The sequence below is a fragment of the Harpia harpyja genome, chromosome 15 (genome assembly GCF_026419915.1).
Source record: "Harpia harpyja isolate bHarHar1 chromosome 15, bHarHar1 primary haplotype, whole genome shotgun sequence".
In the NCBI taxonomy this organism is placed as follows: Eukaryota; Metazoa; Chordata; class Aves; order Accipitriformes; family Accipitridae; genus Harpia; species Harpia harpyja.
In genome coordinates, this window is record NC_068954.1 from 126,267 (window position 1) to 145,350 (window position 19,084).

The window sequence follows — 19,084 nt, forward strand, 5'->3', positions numbered from 1 at the left end:
AAAGCTGGACATGAGCTGGCAACATGCACTTGCAACCCAGAAAGCCAACCGTATCTGGGCTGCATCAAAAGAAACTTGGCCAGCAGGTCAAGGGAGGTGATTCTGCTCCTCTGCTCCGCTCTTGTGAGACCCCACCCGGAGTCCTGCATCCATCTCTGTTGTCCTCAGCACAGGAAAGACATGGACCTGTTGGAGCGAGTCCAGAGGGAGGACACAAAAATGATCAGAGCGATGAACGTCCTCTTCTACAAGGAAAGGCTGAGAGAGTTGGGGTTGTTCAGCTGGGAGAAGAGAAGGCTCCAGGGAGACCTTATTGCGGCCTTCCAGTACTTAAAGGGGGCTTACAAGAAAGATGGGGACAGACTTTTTAGTAGGGCCTGTAGCAATAGGACAACAGGTTTACGCTAAAAGAGGGTAGATTTAGACTAGATACAAGGAAGAAATTTTTTTACAGTTAGGGTGGTAAAACACTGGAACAGGTTTCCCAGAGAGGTTGTGGATGCCTCATCCCTGGAAACATTCAAGCTCAGGTTAGATGTGGCTCTGAGCAACCTGATCTAGTTGAAGATGCCCTCACTGCAGGGAGGTTGGACTAGATGACCTTTAAAGGTCCCTTCCAACCCAAAACATTCTATGATTCTATGATTAACAACAAATGTATTATTTTAAACTTACCAGTATGCTGTGACATCTTTTTTTCAGCTTTGCTTCTGCTAATACTTCTTACTAGCATCGGTCTAGTTTATCTATATTTGAAATTGTTGTACTGTTGGTAAGCTCTGCATTAATAATGCAGTAAGCATTTCAGAGCTAGCAGGTAACAGCTGGTTGTCAATTTCCCTTCCCTGCCAGCTATACTTTTACAATTCACAGAAATTGTTTTTCCACAAACCTATAGAACTTGTGCTAGCAGACTGCTGCCAGATTCCCACTGAGAAATCTCTCAAATGAGGCCACAGCATTGTGTGGAGGGAAAGAAAACAAAGATTCCAGAGTTCAGAATGGTAAACAGCAAGTGAACATCTGTGCCTGTGGTACCTGCCAGGGAAGTAAGTATTAGCCAATCTCCAAGTCCTTGTCTACCTTCCATGTAAGCACTCATCTATAGAAACGCCTTTGTTTTACGTTACCTGCAGATATATGCAGCCGGTGCACAGCCATGCATACTTTGGTTCTCAGCGGAATCAAGCCAGATTCTTTTAATTACTTTCCCTCCTGGGAACTTTCTTTACTCAGGTTTTTCCTAGGAGGCATCTGTATTGTGTCTACGTAATGTAATTAAGATGCACGTGCTGTGCATCCATATGGGTGGGCTGTAAGCATAGAAAAAAAGTCTCACATTAGAAAGGTGAAATGAAATCTCCTGCTATTAACTATCGTGCATTTGTTAGTACATAAAATATATTTAATTAAAACCAAAACATCAAACACTAGATTGATGAAGTTTCATGCAGCAGAGATTTCACTTGTGTCCTGGCTGCAACAGACACCTGTCGACACTTGTTCTGTTCACAAGGTGAACAGAACACACTTCTGGAGACCAAGAAATACTCTAGACGCTAATACTGTCAGAGCTCAAAATCTGAGCTCTCAACAGGCACATCTAAAGAATTTGGAGCAAAAGAAAGTCCTATCCGATTCCTTCAGCTTCAGGAAGTCACAGTGGCAGACAGCCAAACGTGCAGTCAGTTGGATACAAGACCTTCAACTCATATAGCCAACAGTTACTGCAGGAAGAAAGATATAAATATGTCAGAGGAAGTTGTTCACAGATATAAGACTTCATGCATGGTTCCATGCAAGTTTCTTTATGCTGTTCCTTTACTTTTAACTCCATTACAAGGGATTCCAAACCCTCTACTTCTGAAGGTCTCATTCACTCGGTTTGATGCTTCTCTGGTATTTCATCCGCATCTCTTGCATAAAGTTTCTGAAAGCTGGTTCTTCATGACTCTCCTCAGTAACTGCGGGGAAAAATCCACAGTTCAGCACTATTTCAGCACTTGTTCTACTTGTGTTACTGAAGAAAGCTAGAGTAAGGCTAGTCAGGCCAACACATAAAGTCTGTCTGATCTTCAACTTCATTACAAGGCAAAATAAATAAGTGATCCTAAAAATCAATGGAACAGGGAAAGAATGAAGATTAAGTCTGCATGCTATATAAGAGAAAAATCACACACTGTAAGAACTTAGAATATTGCTCCAAGACCAGGAGTCACAGGAAAAGGGAAGAGAGCCAGGGCCAGAAACTGTAAGGCCAAAAAGATGATGAAACATATTGTGCATTAATGAAGTTCAGAGGTCACTGCATGCTCCAAGCATAACAAGTTGTCTGGTTTATGCATGTTATACACCTATTAAAAATAATTACTTGAATAGAAAATTTACAATTGAAATTTCACAAAGGTTAGAGAGTGATATCACTGAAATAAGCATTGCAGCTGGGCTTCTGCTACAGATTCAGACACCTAATGACTGAATGTTTGCTTGTTTTCTAGGGTCTCATTACAGTCAGTCCTGTTAATAAAATACAGAGGGTATTTCCTGACTAGACAGGCAGCTTTTAGACCAGATCAGATCCCTCATTCCCTTACCTTCATGGTCAATGTCATCAGTATGACTCTGCCTCTCTTCTTCTTCGTCAGGAGTTCCTCGTGTTAGGATCAGCTCGGAGGGACCCATTGCAGAAGCATCATCAGACCCTTCAAGGGAACAGAAATGGCTATACACAAAACAGCATGCTAACAAGTAAGTTAGTGTGTGCCCTGACAATTTCTATTTGTACATAAACACAGCAATTAATACCTACTCTAAAGGGGCAGAAAGCTGCTTCTGGATTCCAAAGATACAGGACAGACTGCATCAGCACCATGCTCAACCTCATATAAGCAACAGTTCAAACAAGAGCAGAGCTTTCTCATATTCTGACTGTTTCACCTTTTCTAAAGTATTTCATTACTTCTAGTATGTCCACTGCTTTATCTACACAGCAGGGTTTTTTCTCCTCATGGCTGTGACTGATACACAGAAGAGCTAAGTCTGACACATCCCACAGGAACTAAAACCCCACTCCACTAACATGAAGCTGCTTTCATGCTTTTGCTGTGAAGACAGAAAAGTACTATATGACTTCTCAAGGCAGAGTCTTCAGACAGCTGCAGTAAACTTAACGTTCCTAGTAAGGTACCTGCAAGTGTGTTGCCCTGCACAAAAACGCTGCCCATGTTCTTCCACAAGTGTTCCAGCTGCTCTCTCTTTTGCTTATTTTGAGCTTTCTCCTGTAGGTACAAAGTTATATGTGAATTCTGCATATATTTAAAACATCAGTAGAAGAGTAATCTCACCCAGTACTGGCAGTCTGTCCTCCAGCCAGAAAGAGGACGTCAATAAGCAGGTCTTACATTACAACTAAGGTTACAGAGAACTTAGGGATAAACGTGGAAAGCAACCTCCAGCGCGATGGACTTCCAAAACATTTTCATCAGCATCAGGAAGCCAAACTCAGTGGAGTTGTGCCTGTAGAGAACTTTCCTTCGGACAGCCAGAACTGAAGGTGAGCAGAGCTACTGATTTTGGTACTGCAATTCAGTCTTCATTTTTAATTGTCTAAGTCAAAACAGTACACGTCACTAGCGCGGAAAGGTACAGCGATATTCTCAACAAATCACTTTGGAAAGTTATTTTTTAAAAAGTCTCTATCCTTCTGAGTGGAAGATATAAAAATCTTTCCCAATCATTTTCTCACAATTTGCCCAAATAAATTATTAGCACTAAAACACTGAGCAACATCTGTTTTACAAAACATCTTTATTTTTGTGAAGATATGCTCCACTAAATCTAGTAAAAAAAGACAGATGGCGAGCTTCAGGACTGGAGTTTTTCCACAGTAAGTATGATCAGTAAATTAAACGTTAGACCCTCCCACCATAGAGGCAATTGTGTGCATAAAAGTGACCCCAAGATACACTGCCCAGGTATACAATAGTTAAAAATACTTACCAGTGTTTTTCTCAGGTGCTCATATTCTGGACAGTATTCTCTGAAAAGATAAATAAAGAGACTGCATTCAGTCTTAACTAAAATTAAGTAAGGATCATCTTGGAGGCTTGTTTCTACCCCAGAAAGAGTTTTCTCTAGGCTTTCATGTTTGAGCGACATTTCAGAAAGACTTAATGGTACTTTTTACCCAGATTTGGATTCTGAAACCAATGGATGCAAAGTAAATGAACATGTCATTGAAATAGCAAACCCTTCTCACACTGTCTCATTGGATAAGAAATTAAACCAGCTTGACTGAGGTAGTCATTTCACTGCTATACCTAATCAGCTCATCTATCACTCTCCTCTTACATCACAGACATGACTTTCTCTGCCAGTACTTGTGCCTCCTAAGACAGTTCGATGGGATCTCATACAAAAAGACTGTTCACAGACTTCCAAACTATTGTACTATGGGATCTTTGAAATATTTCTTTAATGAAGTAAGGATAAAGTAGATGTGGATACCCACTTCTTAGAATCATAGAATGGTCTGGGTTGGAAGGGACCTTCAAAGATCATCTGGTCTAACCTCCCTTGCCACAGGAAGAGACATCTTTCACTACATCAGGTTGCTCAGAGTCCCGTCCAACTTGACCCTGAACACTTCCAGGGATGGGGCATCCACAGCTTCTCTGGGCAACCTGCTCCAGTGTCTCACCACGCTCATCATAAAAATTTCTTCCTTATGCCCAATCTAAACCTACCCTCTTTCAGTTTAAAACCATCACCCCTTGTCCTGTCACTACAGGCCCTACCAAAAACTGTCTCTCTGTCTCTCTTATAAGCCCCCTTCACATACTGAAAGGCTCCCCAGAGCCTTCCCTTCTCCAGGCTGAACAACCCCAACTCTCTCAGCCTTTTTTCATAGGAGGGGCGTTCCGGTCCTCCAATTGTTTTCATGGCCCTCCTCTGGACTCACTCCAACAGGTCCATGTCCTTCTTGTACCATGGCCGCCAGAGCTGAACACAGTGCTCCACGTGGGGTACCATGAAAGGAGAGTAGAAAGGGACAATCCCCTCCCTCGACTTGCTGGCCACACTTCTTTTGATGCGGCACAGGATATGATTGCCTTTCTGGGCTGCAATAGCACATTGGCGGCTTACGTGAAACCCTTAACTAGGGTTTCATTATGTAGGCAGTGTATCCCAGAATAATTGTTAGGTTATGTATAAAACTCCTCAGCACCTCCACAGAGCACAAAGAGACATTTGAGAGGGAGGGGAAAGCACAAATAATACCCTGCCCAGATACTCCCACGAGGAGATTGAAGTAGACGGACGCCTGTAAAGTTGAAAGCAGACGACCCTTTATTGCTAAAACACACACATATTTATAGTCACATATTCTGCAAAGTCACTGTACACGCGCACAAGCATAAAATATGATTGGTTATATCAACTCTGTACACGCGCATAAAAATAAGATATAATTGGTTATACCAACTCTGTACACACACATAAGCATAAGATATAATTGGTTATATCAACTTAAACATGCGAAGCTTGTCTCAGTCTAATTGGTCAAGATAAACTGCCGAATTGAGGTTTTTTGTGCCAAGTTCCCTTTATCGTGGAATGCACACCTGTGTTCTTCTAATTGGCTTTATTATCATCTTTCTTTTTTTGTCGTCTTGTTATTCTGTGCAAGGTCTTCTAAAGGCGTCCGCAATGCTCTTGCGACCGACATGAGCTAAATAGGTGTCCACAATTCCCCCTTTTTGTTTTTCGACAATTAACACCTGCTGTATTGCCCTTTGCAAAAACCTATGAACACAATTAATTAAACACGGTAAAAGCAACATTATACCTAATAAAATACATAAGAATAAAAGCCCGATTTTTAACAAAGATACAAACCAACTCCGAAGTCCGATCCCGCAGCTAAATGCTCTAAGCCAAAAAACCCATCATCTTCTTGCAATTTCTTTGTCTGATCCATTAACTTTTGAATACTTTTATGTATCGATTCTGAATGATCTGACAAATTCATAAACACATTCCATCGAAATCCTGACATCCATGCCTGTGAGCTAATAGCAAAAAATCAATAGCAGCCCAATTCTGTAAAGTGGCGTGTCTGATTGATTGAATGTCAGATGTCAAATCACTCAGTATTCTCGCAGTTTGATCTGTCTGTTTGCCTAACCAACATGACAGCTTTCTTAATTGCGTTAAAGTTCCTGCGGCTGCTACACCGGGGGTTAATAGGCTAGCTGCAATGATCTCTCCCCTATTCCATAAATCCACGTTATCATCACACCTGTTGGTTAAAATATGTTGCTTATATCTATGTAAATGAGTATGATTTAAAATCATGCTAACATTTGGAGTAAGCAAAGTTAATCGTCTCAATGTACAAGGCCCTCCCCTCCCACCGGAAGGGAGTCCAGGCCAAGCTCTATCTCCACATATCAAAAACACTCCCAGAGGCAGTTTTCGAGGTTCTGCAACTCCTAGGGACTTATTAGTGGCTGTTTTGTTACACCAAAGAGATGCATTTTTAAACAAAGGCTTTTCGGGAGTTATGTCTTGTCCTTCTGTTCCATAAGGAGGCTTAAAGTAAATACACTCTGGGGTTCCCACACTTCCTAAAATGTTCAATTCCTGGGGTTCATTGGCTGCCTTAGGCAGCAAGTCCTTCCATTTGTCCCAATTTTCTACGCATCGTTCTGTAGTGCTACAGAGGCGCCCACATGACTCTGTAGTATTACAGGCCCGATTGCGGGTGGCCGATCTGGACCTATTGACACCCTGGAGCACCATTGCACTGTTCTTTAACGGTACTCCTACCAAACATGTATGAAAAGGCTGTTCAGGTAATGCCAATGACACACAAAAAGAGGTTTGGTTAATAGTTTTAGCCAGTGTCACCCAAACATTCTTACTGTCCCACGGCGTTAAATGATGTGGACCAATCACCGGTGTCACTGTCACGCTGCTTACTACAGTCGGTGTGTTCCATATCAATCTCAGCATAAGGTTTCATTCATTTAGTTGGAATCCACTTTGGCCCATTTTCTGTAATGACACAAGCATAATCTCAGCCCCACGTTATTACTTTAAAAGGTCCCTCCCATTGCTGACACTCAATATTTTTAACCCAGACTTTCCACCCATTATCAATATTTTGAATCCCACTATTCATCGTTTGAAAATGCCGAACTACAGGGGGAACAACTGACTCTCCACGCAGAGCCAAAAAATTCATCACATATATTGCTTTCATGAGTCTATTTGAAGGAGGTTCCCCTAATTCCCCCGTTTTTCGTTTTTCCAAAAAATCTTTTAATACTTTATGAGTACGTTCGATTATAGCTTGACCTGTGGGAGAATGAGGAATGCCGGTAATATGAGTAACTCCCCATTGCTGAAAAAATTCCTGAGTCCATTGTGCTATTAAAACATGGTCCATTATCTGTTTTTATCTGGGCCAGGACACCCATTACTGCAAATGCTTGTCGTAAGTGTGTTTGTAGGTGTCGACTTGTTTTGCCCGCAAGTGCTGTGGCCCATATCATCAAGGAATATGTATCAATAGAAACATGAACATAACACAATTTTCCAAAAGCTGGTACATGAGTCACATCAGTCTGCCACAATTGCAGGGATCGCAGACCCCTAGGATTTACAGCACCATCTCCGTGCCCAGACAATTTCTGGCACTCAGCACAGGATTGAATCATGGCTTTGGCATCTGCTATAGAAATTTGAAACTGTTTGGCTAATACTTTCGCTGGCTGGTGGAAAAAACTATGAGCTCCACATGCCTGTAGAAGTTTATTGGGGGGTGGCCCAGTCCATACAGGATTAGCTAGTAAATCAGCTCGTTTATTTCCTTCTGTGATCCATCCAGGCAAACTGGTGTGACTTCACACATGCATTATATAATAACACTTTGTCCGTTGGTTTAACAGAAATAACAACATCTTAAATTTTTCAAACAATGTGACGTTATCAATTTCTTTCAAATAAGCCTGTCTCAAACGTTTTACTACACCTACCACGTATAAAGAATCAGCAATAATATTGACCTCAACATCCTGCCACTTTTTAAATACTTCTATTACAGCTTGAAGTTCCACCACTTGGGGGGAGCCTTCACATGTGACAATGTGATTTTTTCCATACCTGACCTTCTTTCCAAACTACTACTGCCTTTTCTGTTTTTCCACTGCCATCCGTAAATATTGTAGGACTATCAGTAGGTAATTCTGCATACAATTCTTTTTCTTCTAGTTGTATATTTTGTAGCAAGGTAAACATTTTGTGTGCAGGAAGATGAATATCTATCTTTCCTTCGAAATCTGCAAAAGCAATTTGTAAAGTTAGGCTATTCTGTAGACACCATTGTAAATATTCTTGAGTCAAAGGAACGACAATCGTGTGTGGTTCTTGTCCACAAATCTCAATAATCCGACGTCTCCCCTTTATAATTAATTCTGAAATCATTTCAATTCGAGAAAATACGGTTTTTCGGGCCTGGTGAGCTAAAAAGATCCATTCTATTATTAACAAGTCTTTGTGACTCCCATCCCATTGATATATGATCCCGAGGGGTTGTTTTTCTCGGTTTAAAACGCTAAGATTAATGTCAAGATTTTCTTTAATCTTAAAAGCCTGACTCTGGGATATTATATCTGCTATCTGTTGCAATGCTTGTTTACCTTGAGGGGTCAATTGTCGAGGTGCCGTTAAGGTAGTGTCACCTTGTAACATTTCAAATAAAGGGGTCAGAGGCTCATTATCTATTCCCAACAGTGTTCGAACCCAACTGATTGTCCCCAGTAATTTTTGCACATTATTCAATGTTTCAATCTTGTCTGTAATTTCCAGTTTTTGTGGAACTATAGTTCTTTCTAAAATCTTCCAGCCTAAGTATTTCCATGGTTGCATTTTTTGTACCTTTTCTGGTGCTATTTTTAAACCAAAATCAGACAATTGTGTAGTCAATTCTTTGAGCTTTTTGGATAACTCTCTTCTCCCTGCTATCAAGATATCATCCATATAGTGATAAGTAATCAAGTCTGGATTTTGTTGTCTAAACCCTTTTAGAGCTTGGGATACATAGGATTGGCATATGGTTGAAGAATTTTTCATTCCTTGTGGCAGAACTACCCAATGATAACGTTCCATGGGTTCCTGTTTGTTTATGGTGGGGATAGAAAAGGCAAATTTTCCCACATCTTTCGGGTCTAAATATATTGTAAAGAAACAATCCTTTAAATCAATAATCAAAATGTTCCATCCTTGTGGAATCATAGTAGGCATGGGTAACCCTAATTGAAGGGCTCCCATATTTTCCATTACTTCATTTATTTTTCTTAAATCATGCAACAGTCTCTATTTCCCCGATTTTTTTGGAATGACAAAAACTGGTGTATTCCAAGGGCTCATGGTATTCACCAAGTGCCCTTGTTCCAATTGCTCCTGTACTAACTGTTTCAAGATGGCGACCTTAGATTCAGTCAGCGGCCATTGATCTACCCAAACCAGTTCCTCTGTTTTCCATTTCAGCTTTAGGCATGGTCCCCCATCAATGGCTGTGCCACAAAATTGTCTCCTGTACTTAGCACACATCCCATTTGACTTAATGCATCCCTGCCTATCAGGTTCATAGGGATATTGGTTACATAAGGTTTGATATAACAAACTAAATTTTGACAAATCAATTGAATCATATATTTGCTTTGTCGAGTTTTTGATAATCCTCCCACACCGAACAGTTCCGAATCCATCTCAGAAAGCTCCCAAGTGACAGGCCAGTCCTCCCACAACAGAACCGTTACATCTGCTCCAGTATTCACTAATACTTGTAATTTTATTTTTTCTGGCCTGTTCTTTGCAGTTTGTAACTCTACTGATATACTAGGTTTTGTTTTATTGATCTCCATTGACCACATAATTTGAGCTTCTAATCCCATAGATCCAAACCCTGCATTGCCACGCTGTTGATTAACCTTACATGGTACATTTGCTTTAAAAGGGACTAGCTGTGCAATTCTGCTTCCTTCCTGTATCGATACTGGTGGAGACGGCGTCCAAATCATAGCATAAATGCGACCTGTGTAGTCCGCATCAATCACCCCGGGAAGCACAAAAATTTCTTGTAATGTTATACTAGACCATCCCAACAACAGGGCACTAAGCCCATTACCCAATGGTCCTTGTGCGTTTACTGGCACACGGTGTACCTGAGAGTTCCAGAGCAGAATGGTTTCTATTGTTGAGACATCCACTCCGGCACTTCCAGCTGTTCGGGCTGGCAATTCTGCCAGACATCCTTCTTGGCGCCATTCTGGGATCCTTTCGGAGCTGTTGGGGTCATCGCACCGCTCCTCGCACTCTTCTTGTAGTTTCCCAGCGATGGGGTACCTCGAGGTGGCAGAGCTACACCTTTCTTTGTGAAACGAGATCTACATTGGTTAGCATAATGTCTCCCTTTATGACAACGAGGGCATATATTAGGCCCAACTTCTACTTTGTTTCGCCCCTCTTTACACTGAAATTGCAAATGTCCCAGTTGTCCACATTTATAGCATTTCTTAACATTTTTTGTATCCATTCGCATGGCTACAGCAAAAGTATTGGCCATTAATGTAGTTTTATGCTCCAAAGACTCAACTTTGTTACAGGCCTCTATCATATCTACTAGCGTCACTCTTCCTGGCATCGATTGTAGTATTTTTCTACAGTCTGCATTTGCATTTTCCACGGCCAGTTTTATTATCAATGCTTCTTTGGTATCAGCATTATCTATTTGCTCTTCCATAGCATCTCGCAGACGATCAGTGAAGGACATATAACGTTCCGTATTACCCTGCCTTAGACTTGTAAATGATTGTTCTGGCTTTCCAGCTTCAGGCAAGGTTAACATTGCCTTCAGAGCTAAGGAAGCTGATTCTTGTAATGCTTCCACCGGTAGCCTTGCTTGCCTATTAACATCTGCAAAGTCACCAGTCCCCATCATTTGTGCAGTAGTGATCATATACCGCGGATCTCCTTCTGGGCGGTCCAAATTTCTTAGTGCCGCTAAATCACAAAATTCTGTCCATTTCACTTTCCATAATAGACGCTGAGTCGGGGTTAAAATCATTGTAGCCAATTGTGTACAGTCAAAGCCTGTTAAAATTTGACCAGAAAATATATTCTCCAATAACACCTGACTAAACGGAGCAGACAGTCCATTAGCCATTACTGTTTTCCGTACTTCTTTTATTAAATACCAATTGAAAGGTTGCCACACATTTGGGGCATTCTGCCTGACTGTAACTGGAAAAGCCACAGGATTTAGACCTTCGGTTAACATTTTATCTTTTATGTCCTTGCATCGCTTCTTTATAGCTTCTCCTGGGGATGTATCTGCCTCATAGGGAGGTACAGAGGGGATAGGTCCCTGCTTGAGAGGCAGGTTACTTAAAGGTTGATCATTGCCTCCATTAATGACATCTCCCTCAGTGTTTAATTCCTCATCACTGTCCAAATTATTTACCACCTCGCCACACACACTTTTCTTTTTTTCCAGGGCTTCTTCAATTGAAATTGTTGCGGCGGCAGCCACCTCCTTTTCTGCCTTAAGGGCTTTCAACGTTTCCAGCACCAATCTCCACGTAGCGGAGATTTTCTGAGCCTTCGCGTCCCCACGCGATACAAAGTCCCAAATTACTTTTCCCATTTCTTCCCAATTTTTAACCTCAAAGACTTCTACATTCGAAGTGGGGGCACCGTGGTCCTTAAGCCACTTCAGCATCATACGTAAAGTATTTAAATCATACTTAATCCCTCTCACAGAGAGGATATGCGAAAGCATTCGTACGATTGCCCCTTCTTCCGCAGACATCTGGGCACCCATTTTAATCCTTCTAGCCGCTCACCTTACTTCCAAACGAGCAGGGTGATTGATCTCCCGGGAGAAGGTTGTTCACTCAGTCCGGCTGGCTAGACGATCGTTCGGCTAGAGTCTCCTCTGGATGTACTTCCAGCAATTCCAGCATTTTCTTGGCCCGCAATCATGTCGGGGTCACCATTTGAGGAGATTGAAATAGACGGACGCCTGTAAAGGTGAAAGCAGACGACCCTTTATTGCTAAAACACACACATATTTATAGTCACATATTCTGCATAGTCACATATTCTGCAAAGTCACTGTACACACGCACAAGCATAAAATATGATTGGTTATATCAACTCTGAACACGCACATAAAAATAAGATATAACTGGTTATACCAACTCTGTACACACACGTAAGCATAAGATATAATTGGTTATATCAACTTAAACATGCAAAGCTTGTCTCAGTCTAATTGGTCAAGATAAACTGCCGAATTGAGGTTTTTTGTGCCAAGTTCCCTTTATCATGGAATGAACACGTGTGTTCTTCTAATTGGCTTTATTATCATCTTTCTTTTTTTGTCGTCTTGTTTATTCTGTTCAAGGTCTTCTAAAGGCATCCGCAATGCTCTTGCGACCAACGTTAGCTAAATATGTGTCCACACTCCCAGGCCCATCACAGAGAGCCATCGAACCATCAAAGACACATCCCAGCAAGCCCAGAAGAACACAAGGGCACGGTGGCAGGCAGGAAATCCAAATTAAGGACTCAGAAGAAGGGATACCTTATCCCAGCTACTCCCAGGGCTGTCCCAGGAGAGCCATGAGCCCCATGGTCCAGGCGTGAAACCCATCACCATGCCTCATTGGGAGCTCTCTGGATCACCTTGTGAGCACAGAAGGGTGGCTGCCTAGGGGTGCGGGACACATTATGGGATGCAGGGAAAGAGCATTTTGGGATAGCACAGGATTTATTACAGGATGTTCAGGGGAGGAACCAAAGGTGGGAAAAGGGAGGCATTTAGGAGATTTGGGGAGGAACAAGCGTGGGAAATAAAGGGATAAGGGAATAAAATTGTCAATTTGCATGTAAGCAGAGACTAGGTAGTATGCAGACCTGGGGGCATGACCAGGCCAGACTAATCAGACCTGGGAGCATGAAGCTGTAGCAGCCACTCTCCAGCTATCCAATCCAGCATGATATATTTTCCTCTAACAATAATCTATGGTCTGGTTTAGGTATTTCCAAGTAATCCAAGTTACCAGGTTTGCTTTCTAATGTTATAGAGCAGCCTGGCAGTATTTCATGGGGAGGAATCCAGTAAGGAGCAAATTCTCAAAGAATTACTGAATTTCAACTTGCTCATCTATTCAGTCTGCCAAACTGATCTGTTAGCTTCCTGAGGACAATTCAAACCTTGATCATCGTATGGAATCAGAGGAAAAAAAAATGACTTCACAGATTTGCTGGCACAGATAACTTTTACTTTTTCACTGAACAGTTAGCACAAAAATTCACCACTGAATAGTTCCTTTTGACTGCTGCTTCTTATGCTGACTCTTGCACTTAAGTTTATTAGAAACCCTAGACCACCGTGGCTGTGAAAAGTGTGCAGTCCTTCAAATCAAAGGAGTGGGTTCATGAATCAGTAACTTCAAGTATTCATTGGGTCAGGGACCAAAGGTTATCACCTTACCTCTCATATTCATCTACAGCTTTAGAAAGCTGAACAAAAAAACCATCCAGTCCTGTGCCGAGCACAGCAGAAACACCAACCACCTATAAAAGAAAACCATACAACAGAACTGAAGAGTAACTGTACCAAGTTTTTAGGTAACTGATGGATGATCAGAGCTGGAAAGACTAAGCAGTATCTTTAAAAAAACAAAAACAAGAAACCACCTAAACTGGAAAAAAAAAAAAGAGGGATCTGATGATACCCATTTAATCATCACAGTGGCATAAGAGTATGCAGTAAAACTCCCGTTTCTGTCATTCCTACTTTCAACCTCTTTCTCCACCTGTTAATGTTTGCTACCTCTGGGTTTTGGTTGGGTTTTTTTTTTGTTTGTTTCAGGTTTTTTGCTTCCTTTCTTTCTCTCTCTTGTTTAACTCAGGAACCTGGGTTTTCCTGTCTGTTTTACAAATTTTTCTGGGGGAGGGGGGGAGCAACCATTAAAAAAAAAAACCTCACTCTGCACCCATCTTTGTACTTCCAATCTCAATATGCCACAAAAAACATAGTTAAGACATTACAATGCCTAAACGTAATGAACAAGAGAGGGCAAATCAAAAGAAAGATCAAGTCCTTCTTCTGTTTACTTGGTTATTGTTAATAAACCAAGTTCTCATTCTGAACCTAGTATTATTAGGGCAACCAAGTTGGTGAGGGGCCTTGAGCACAAGTCTTATGAGGAGCGGCTGAGGGAACTGGGGTTGTTCAGTCTAGAAAAGAGGAGGCTGAGGGGAGACCTTATCGCTCTCTACAACTACCTGAAAGGGGGTTGTAGTGAGGTGGGTGTTGGTCTCTTCTGTCAGGTGTCTGGAGATAGGACAAGAGGAAATGGCCTCAAGTTGAGGCAAGGGAGATTTAGGTTAGATATTAGGAAAAATTTCTTTACTGAGAGGGTTGTCAAACATTGGAATGGGCTGCCCAGGGAAGTGGTTGAGTCACCATCCCTGGAGGTATTCAAAAAGCGAGTGGATAGGGTACTCCAGGGCATGGTTTAGGGGGCATGGTTAATGGTTGGACTTGATGATCTTGAAGGTCTTTTCCAACCGAAATGATTCTATGATTCTATGATTCTATGATTATAAGTGGTTACTATGACTGCTGCAATATCAGTGGACTAGAATTAAAGAGCAAAATAGACCACAAGAACTGACATTTTGCCTCTGAAGTTCTGCCTACTTGTATTTGTATTTAGCTGAAGCACATTTTAAAAGGTACCCAATCCAACCCCCAGAACAGCAAAAAGATGGAGAATTTAATCAGTTACTATGGCAATACATTCAAAATGCACATCTGCTTTCTAATTTGAACTTGTCTGTCATTACACTTTTGGCCATTTGTTCTGCTTTTATTAAATCAATTATCTAAAAATACCTTTAATTAAGACTATTACTAGCCAGTACTTGGTGACCCTTAAGAATCTTACATCCTCTTAATGAAAATTCTCCCTCTTTTTCATAAGCAAGACAGTCTTAAGTACTCATTTTCAAATGGAAGACTTTTTCCAACAGAGCCTTGCATTTTATCAATAGTACAGTAAATATGCAGACAATCAAGCATTCCAAAGGATTTTAAGCATTAGTCTAGGCACTGTGCCAATATATATTAATATTTATACTTTCATTGTACTGAAATACAAGCTGCCTTCTACTGTATAATCCTCTGCATATGTCCTGCTCTCCACTCTACTATTCTAATATATATGACGTGCATATAAACAGTTGATTAGCAAATAAGGACTAGGAAGTACTTCAGTCCTGTATACTGCACCATTACAAAGACTGTATATTGTTCCACATAGGGCACTTATAATATTTTTGTTTTGGCTAAATTACCATTATCTATATGAATGGAATCGCTTATTTATTTTCATTGCCTTTCTTGTAATATCCATAAAGCCATTTGCTTGCTTTTTCTTAAGTAAAAGCTGATGAAAAACACAATTAGCTGAACCCTTTTAGCACAGACTATGGGACCATTAACATCCTCCAATGTATAGTGTTTTCAGAGAAACTGAATGGGTTTGTCCTCTGGTAAGTGGGGAAAAAACCCAACACTTTTTCTTGCATCAGCAAATATGCAGGATTTTGTTTGTTTGTTTTTGAGATTCTTTCCCTTCTTCCTACATAGTAAATTGCCCAACTGTACTTGACACTTTCAGAACAAGGAAAATTATCTCACATGGGAAACACTGCAACACAGAACATTACCTCTTACCAGCCTATCTTAGCTTTCTTCTGATGATTAATCACAATTCAGTATTAAATGATTCAGGCTGCCACTCAGTGTGACAAGCAACTAAAGTTACTTTATGTTCAAACCAGCAAATCCTCACCCCCAGTGCAAGGCTCATCAACAGATTCCAGTTCAACAGGGCAGTGCAAAGCCCTTTTACAGGATAGAATGGCTGAGGTTGGAAGACACCTCTGGAGATCATCTAGTCCAACCTCTCCTGCTCAAAAAGCAGGATTAACTAGAACAGGTTGCTCAAGATCCTGTCTGAGTGTGTTTTGAGTATCTCCAAGGATGGAGACTCCACAGTTTGCCTGGACCATCCATTCCAGTGCTCAATCAGTAAAATTACAGTTAATTCTTTTTTCCTCTTCTGTTTAAACATAGTTTCCTGTATTTCACTTCATGTCTATTGCCTCTTGTCCTTTCACTGGGCACCACTGAAAACAGCCTGCCTTTGTCTTCCTTACATCCTCCTATCAGGTGTTTATACACATCAATAATATCCTCCTTCAACTTTCTCTTCTCCAGGCTTTTATGAGAGCTAGTAAAAAAAGGAAGATTCTTACCTTCAGTGAACTGTAAAATTCATCCAACACTAAACTCATAGAACAAGTCAGGTTACTGACATAGGATGTCTCTTGATTCAAGGCATCCTGAAAAGTCTCAAAGTCCTGCATCCATTCTACTGCAAAACTGTGGTCAATTACGTCAGTCTGGAAGGAGAAGAAGAAAATTTTGTAAGTAATAATGATGAATTCTTAGCCTTAGGCTGTTAAGCGGACAAATAAAAAATTTCCATTTTAAACTTACTTTCAAAATGCTGATCTTTTCAAAATATTCACCCCTGGTCTGAAGTTTTCCAAGCTCTTTTTTTATCAAACCAACTACTTGAATACAGGAAGAGGAGACAAACAACCACTATCCCAGTTTTAAGAAGGCATGTTTAAGGAAACAATTGCAAGTCTAAAGGCTTCTATGGTTTACTGGAAAGGGGCATCCAAAAACTGCACACTGTACGAGAAAGTTTAAGTTGTAAATATTAGATCATATGATTGAGGCCAGACACGAACAGTCCTCATTGAAGATCCCATCCTTTCTTGGTTGGCTTGGGGGTCAGGGGGAAGAGGGAGCCACTTCCACGTTGGATAACAGCCTACAGGATCTTTATAAAAAGCAAGCTGTGCTCTGACCTGAAGAAGTTATACTCTAAACTCAGTGCAAAACGATGGACACAAACAGGTGAGATGGTTCCATAATTTTACATGGATTAGTATGCAAACAGTCTATTAAATAGTTTTATAAACATAGCTTAGCACATGTATATCCACTATTATCACAACATGAGGTGTCTAAAACTCTGGCATATTTCATTTCCCAGCACGAATGGGAAGGAAGAAAATAGATGAAGAAAGTATTGCTTAGCATTACTCAAGAGATTTGAGACAGAACTGACTCCATCAAGGGTCAAAGCCTGACTATTTAGAGTTAACTTGATTAAGTTCTATAAATAAAATTAAATCAACTCTACAAATTACACTTTTTTTTTTCCTCTGCAAATGTTAACATTCCTTAAATCTATGTGTTTCTCACTGCACATATATCAGTTCCTTGGGATTCTTCCATTCTTATCAAGAGTCAATTTTAAAATGCTTGTCAAAAATTCCTCAAATGCTGATGCCTTTAATTTTTACCGAGGGCTGAGCATCAGATCAAAATGAAGTTTAAAGTTATGAATCCTAAGCCTTGGGCCCACCTTTCGTTACATATACTAATGAAGTCCTATTTCTTTCAGTCTTTCAAAAAATTTATTTTCTTAAGAGAGAATGATTTTCCTATCTTGTGCCTTTTTCTATAGAAAAAGCTTAACAGCTTATTCTAAAATTACTGTCTTGAGTTAGAAAGAAAACAGTGTACAAAAACTTGCTAAGTAAGCAAGCAGATATCAAAGACATGCATGATTTGGGTCACTGGGAAGATATCTGTAGTTGGAGTACATCAGACACAAATCCTACTCGGCTGCTGTGAGGTAAAATTTCACATTCAAAGCATGGGTTTTCTAGAGGAAGCGTATGGGATATACATGCGTGCACACGCAAAGCTTGCTATGTTGGGGAGCAATTCCTTGAATACAAAGGATGTCTGTGGGGAAAAGGAAGAGTACACACACCAAAAATCTAATGGGATTCTTTTAATATGTGAAATTGTTATGTTTAAAGAGCTGGCTAGCTGTTAAGTTCAAAAGCACTCCTTTAAGGCTACAAGTACCTTACACAACAGTGAAAGTGTATCCTTAGGCTAGTAAGTATCTGTGTTCTGGCAAATACTGGCATATTTTTAGTGTCACAGATCAGGACCAAACACTTTTTATTACGTTTTGCCTGCTACAATACATGGGATTCCTTCCTCAAAACAGGCAGGTGTTACACAATTCCCACTGTGAGTCATCAGCCTGCTGCTGAGTAGAAATAATTAATGATTAAGACAATTGTTCTGAGGAAGGAGGGGACCGTAAGAGTGGATTCAGTAATGAACTTAACCTTATGTTATGTTAAAGAATTTACGAACGTGGGTTTCTCTAGGTTTGCTTTATTCACAACTCAGAGCTGGGCCACCACCGCAGTGAATGGCGCACTTCCAAAAGTTTCCAAATCTTATATACCCTTTTGCCACCCGTTGTCCCAATCCAAAGTCTCTGTAATTTTCCAGCCGATTCTCTGTTCTCATATCGTTATCATTCATCATCTTATCTCATCCATTCTCCATTCTCATGTCTCGGTTCTTCCAGGATTGGTGGTCACAGGCAGAAAGTCTCCGGACATCATCATCACTCATCTTCTTACACTTCAAAGGTACCTATGAATTTCTGAAGAAACTACTCAGGTTATTTTATTAATTTATCTTATTCTAAAGTTAATCACTTACTCCCATGTCTTAGGTCTAAGATGTATGATCCTTTCTCTGTTGATTCAGCTTGACTGGATTTTAAGCCAGCCATGAAGAGGGAGTCTCATATAACAATTCTGCAGCTCCTAGATATTGTTTTATATGCACCTGCATTCTATTAATCATATCTAAACCAATATCTAATCATTAGTTATACGTCTAATATGAATAGTCTTAAAACAATAAGGCGAATAATCTTAAAACAATGAGGCTTAAGGCCTAGTTCCTTTTACATGTTACAAAGTTAAGTTTCCTTATAGCCTAGGGTTAAGGTGCAAAACATTTTTCAAACTGTTAGTATCA

General features: G+C 40.5%; 1 protein-coding gene across 2 annotated transcripts; it reads right to left on the reverse strand.

Moving 5' to 3' along the window:
* Window positions 1–1,516: 1,516 nt before the first annotated feature.
* Window positions 1,517–4,802, reverse strand: LOC128152182 (GPN-loop GTPase 1-like). 2 transcript variants are annotated; one of them, XM_052810261.1, is made up of 5 exons: window positions 4,000–4,802; window positions 3,188–3,278; window positions 2,595–2,702; window positions 1,826–1,964; window positions 1,517–1,727 (listed from the first exon to the last, which is right to left on the reverse strand). In XM_052810261.1, exons 1-4 carry the CDS (start codon window positions 4,156–4,158, stop codon window positions 1,873–1,875), a joined length of 450 nt encoding a protein of 149 aa, XP_052666221.1. In that variant the 5' UTR covers window positions 4,159–4,802; the 3' UTR covers window positions 1,517–1,727; window positions 1,826–1,872. The 2 variants fall into 2 exon arrangements, with proteins under 2 accessions (XP_052666221.1, XP_052666220.1); XM_052810260.1 differs by lacking the exon at window positions 1,517–1,727 and having other exon boundaries at window positions 1,793–1,964; window positions 4,000–4,796.
* Window positions 4,803–19,084: the final 14,282 nt, after the last annotated feature.

Excerpts from the sequence above, each read along its gene's own strand:
- LOC128152182 (XM_052810261.1), bottom strand. The coding sequence starts at position 4,158 with ATGTCGCTCAAACATGAAAGCCTAGAGAAAACTCTTTCTGGGGTAGAA. Across the intron at positions 2,703-3,187 it reads GCAGGGCAACACACTTGCAG|GGTCTGATGATGCTTCTGCA; the intron begins GTACCTTACTAG and ends GTTCCCTTGAAG. Across the intron at positions 1,965-2,594 it reads TGATGACATTGACCATGAAG|TTACTGAGGAGAGTCATGAA; the intron begins GTAAGGGAATGA and ends TTTTCCCCGCAG.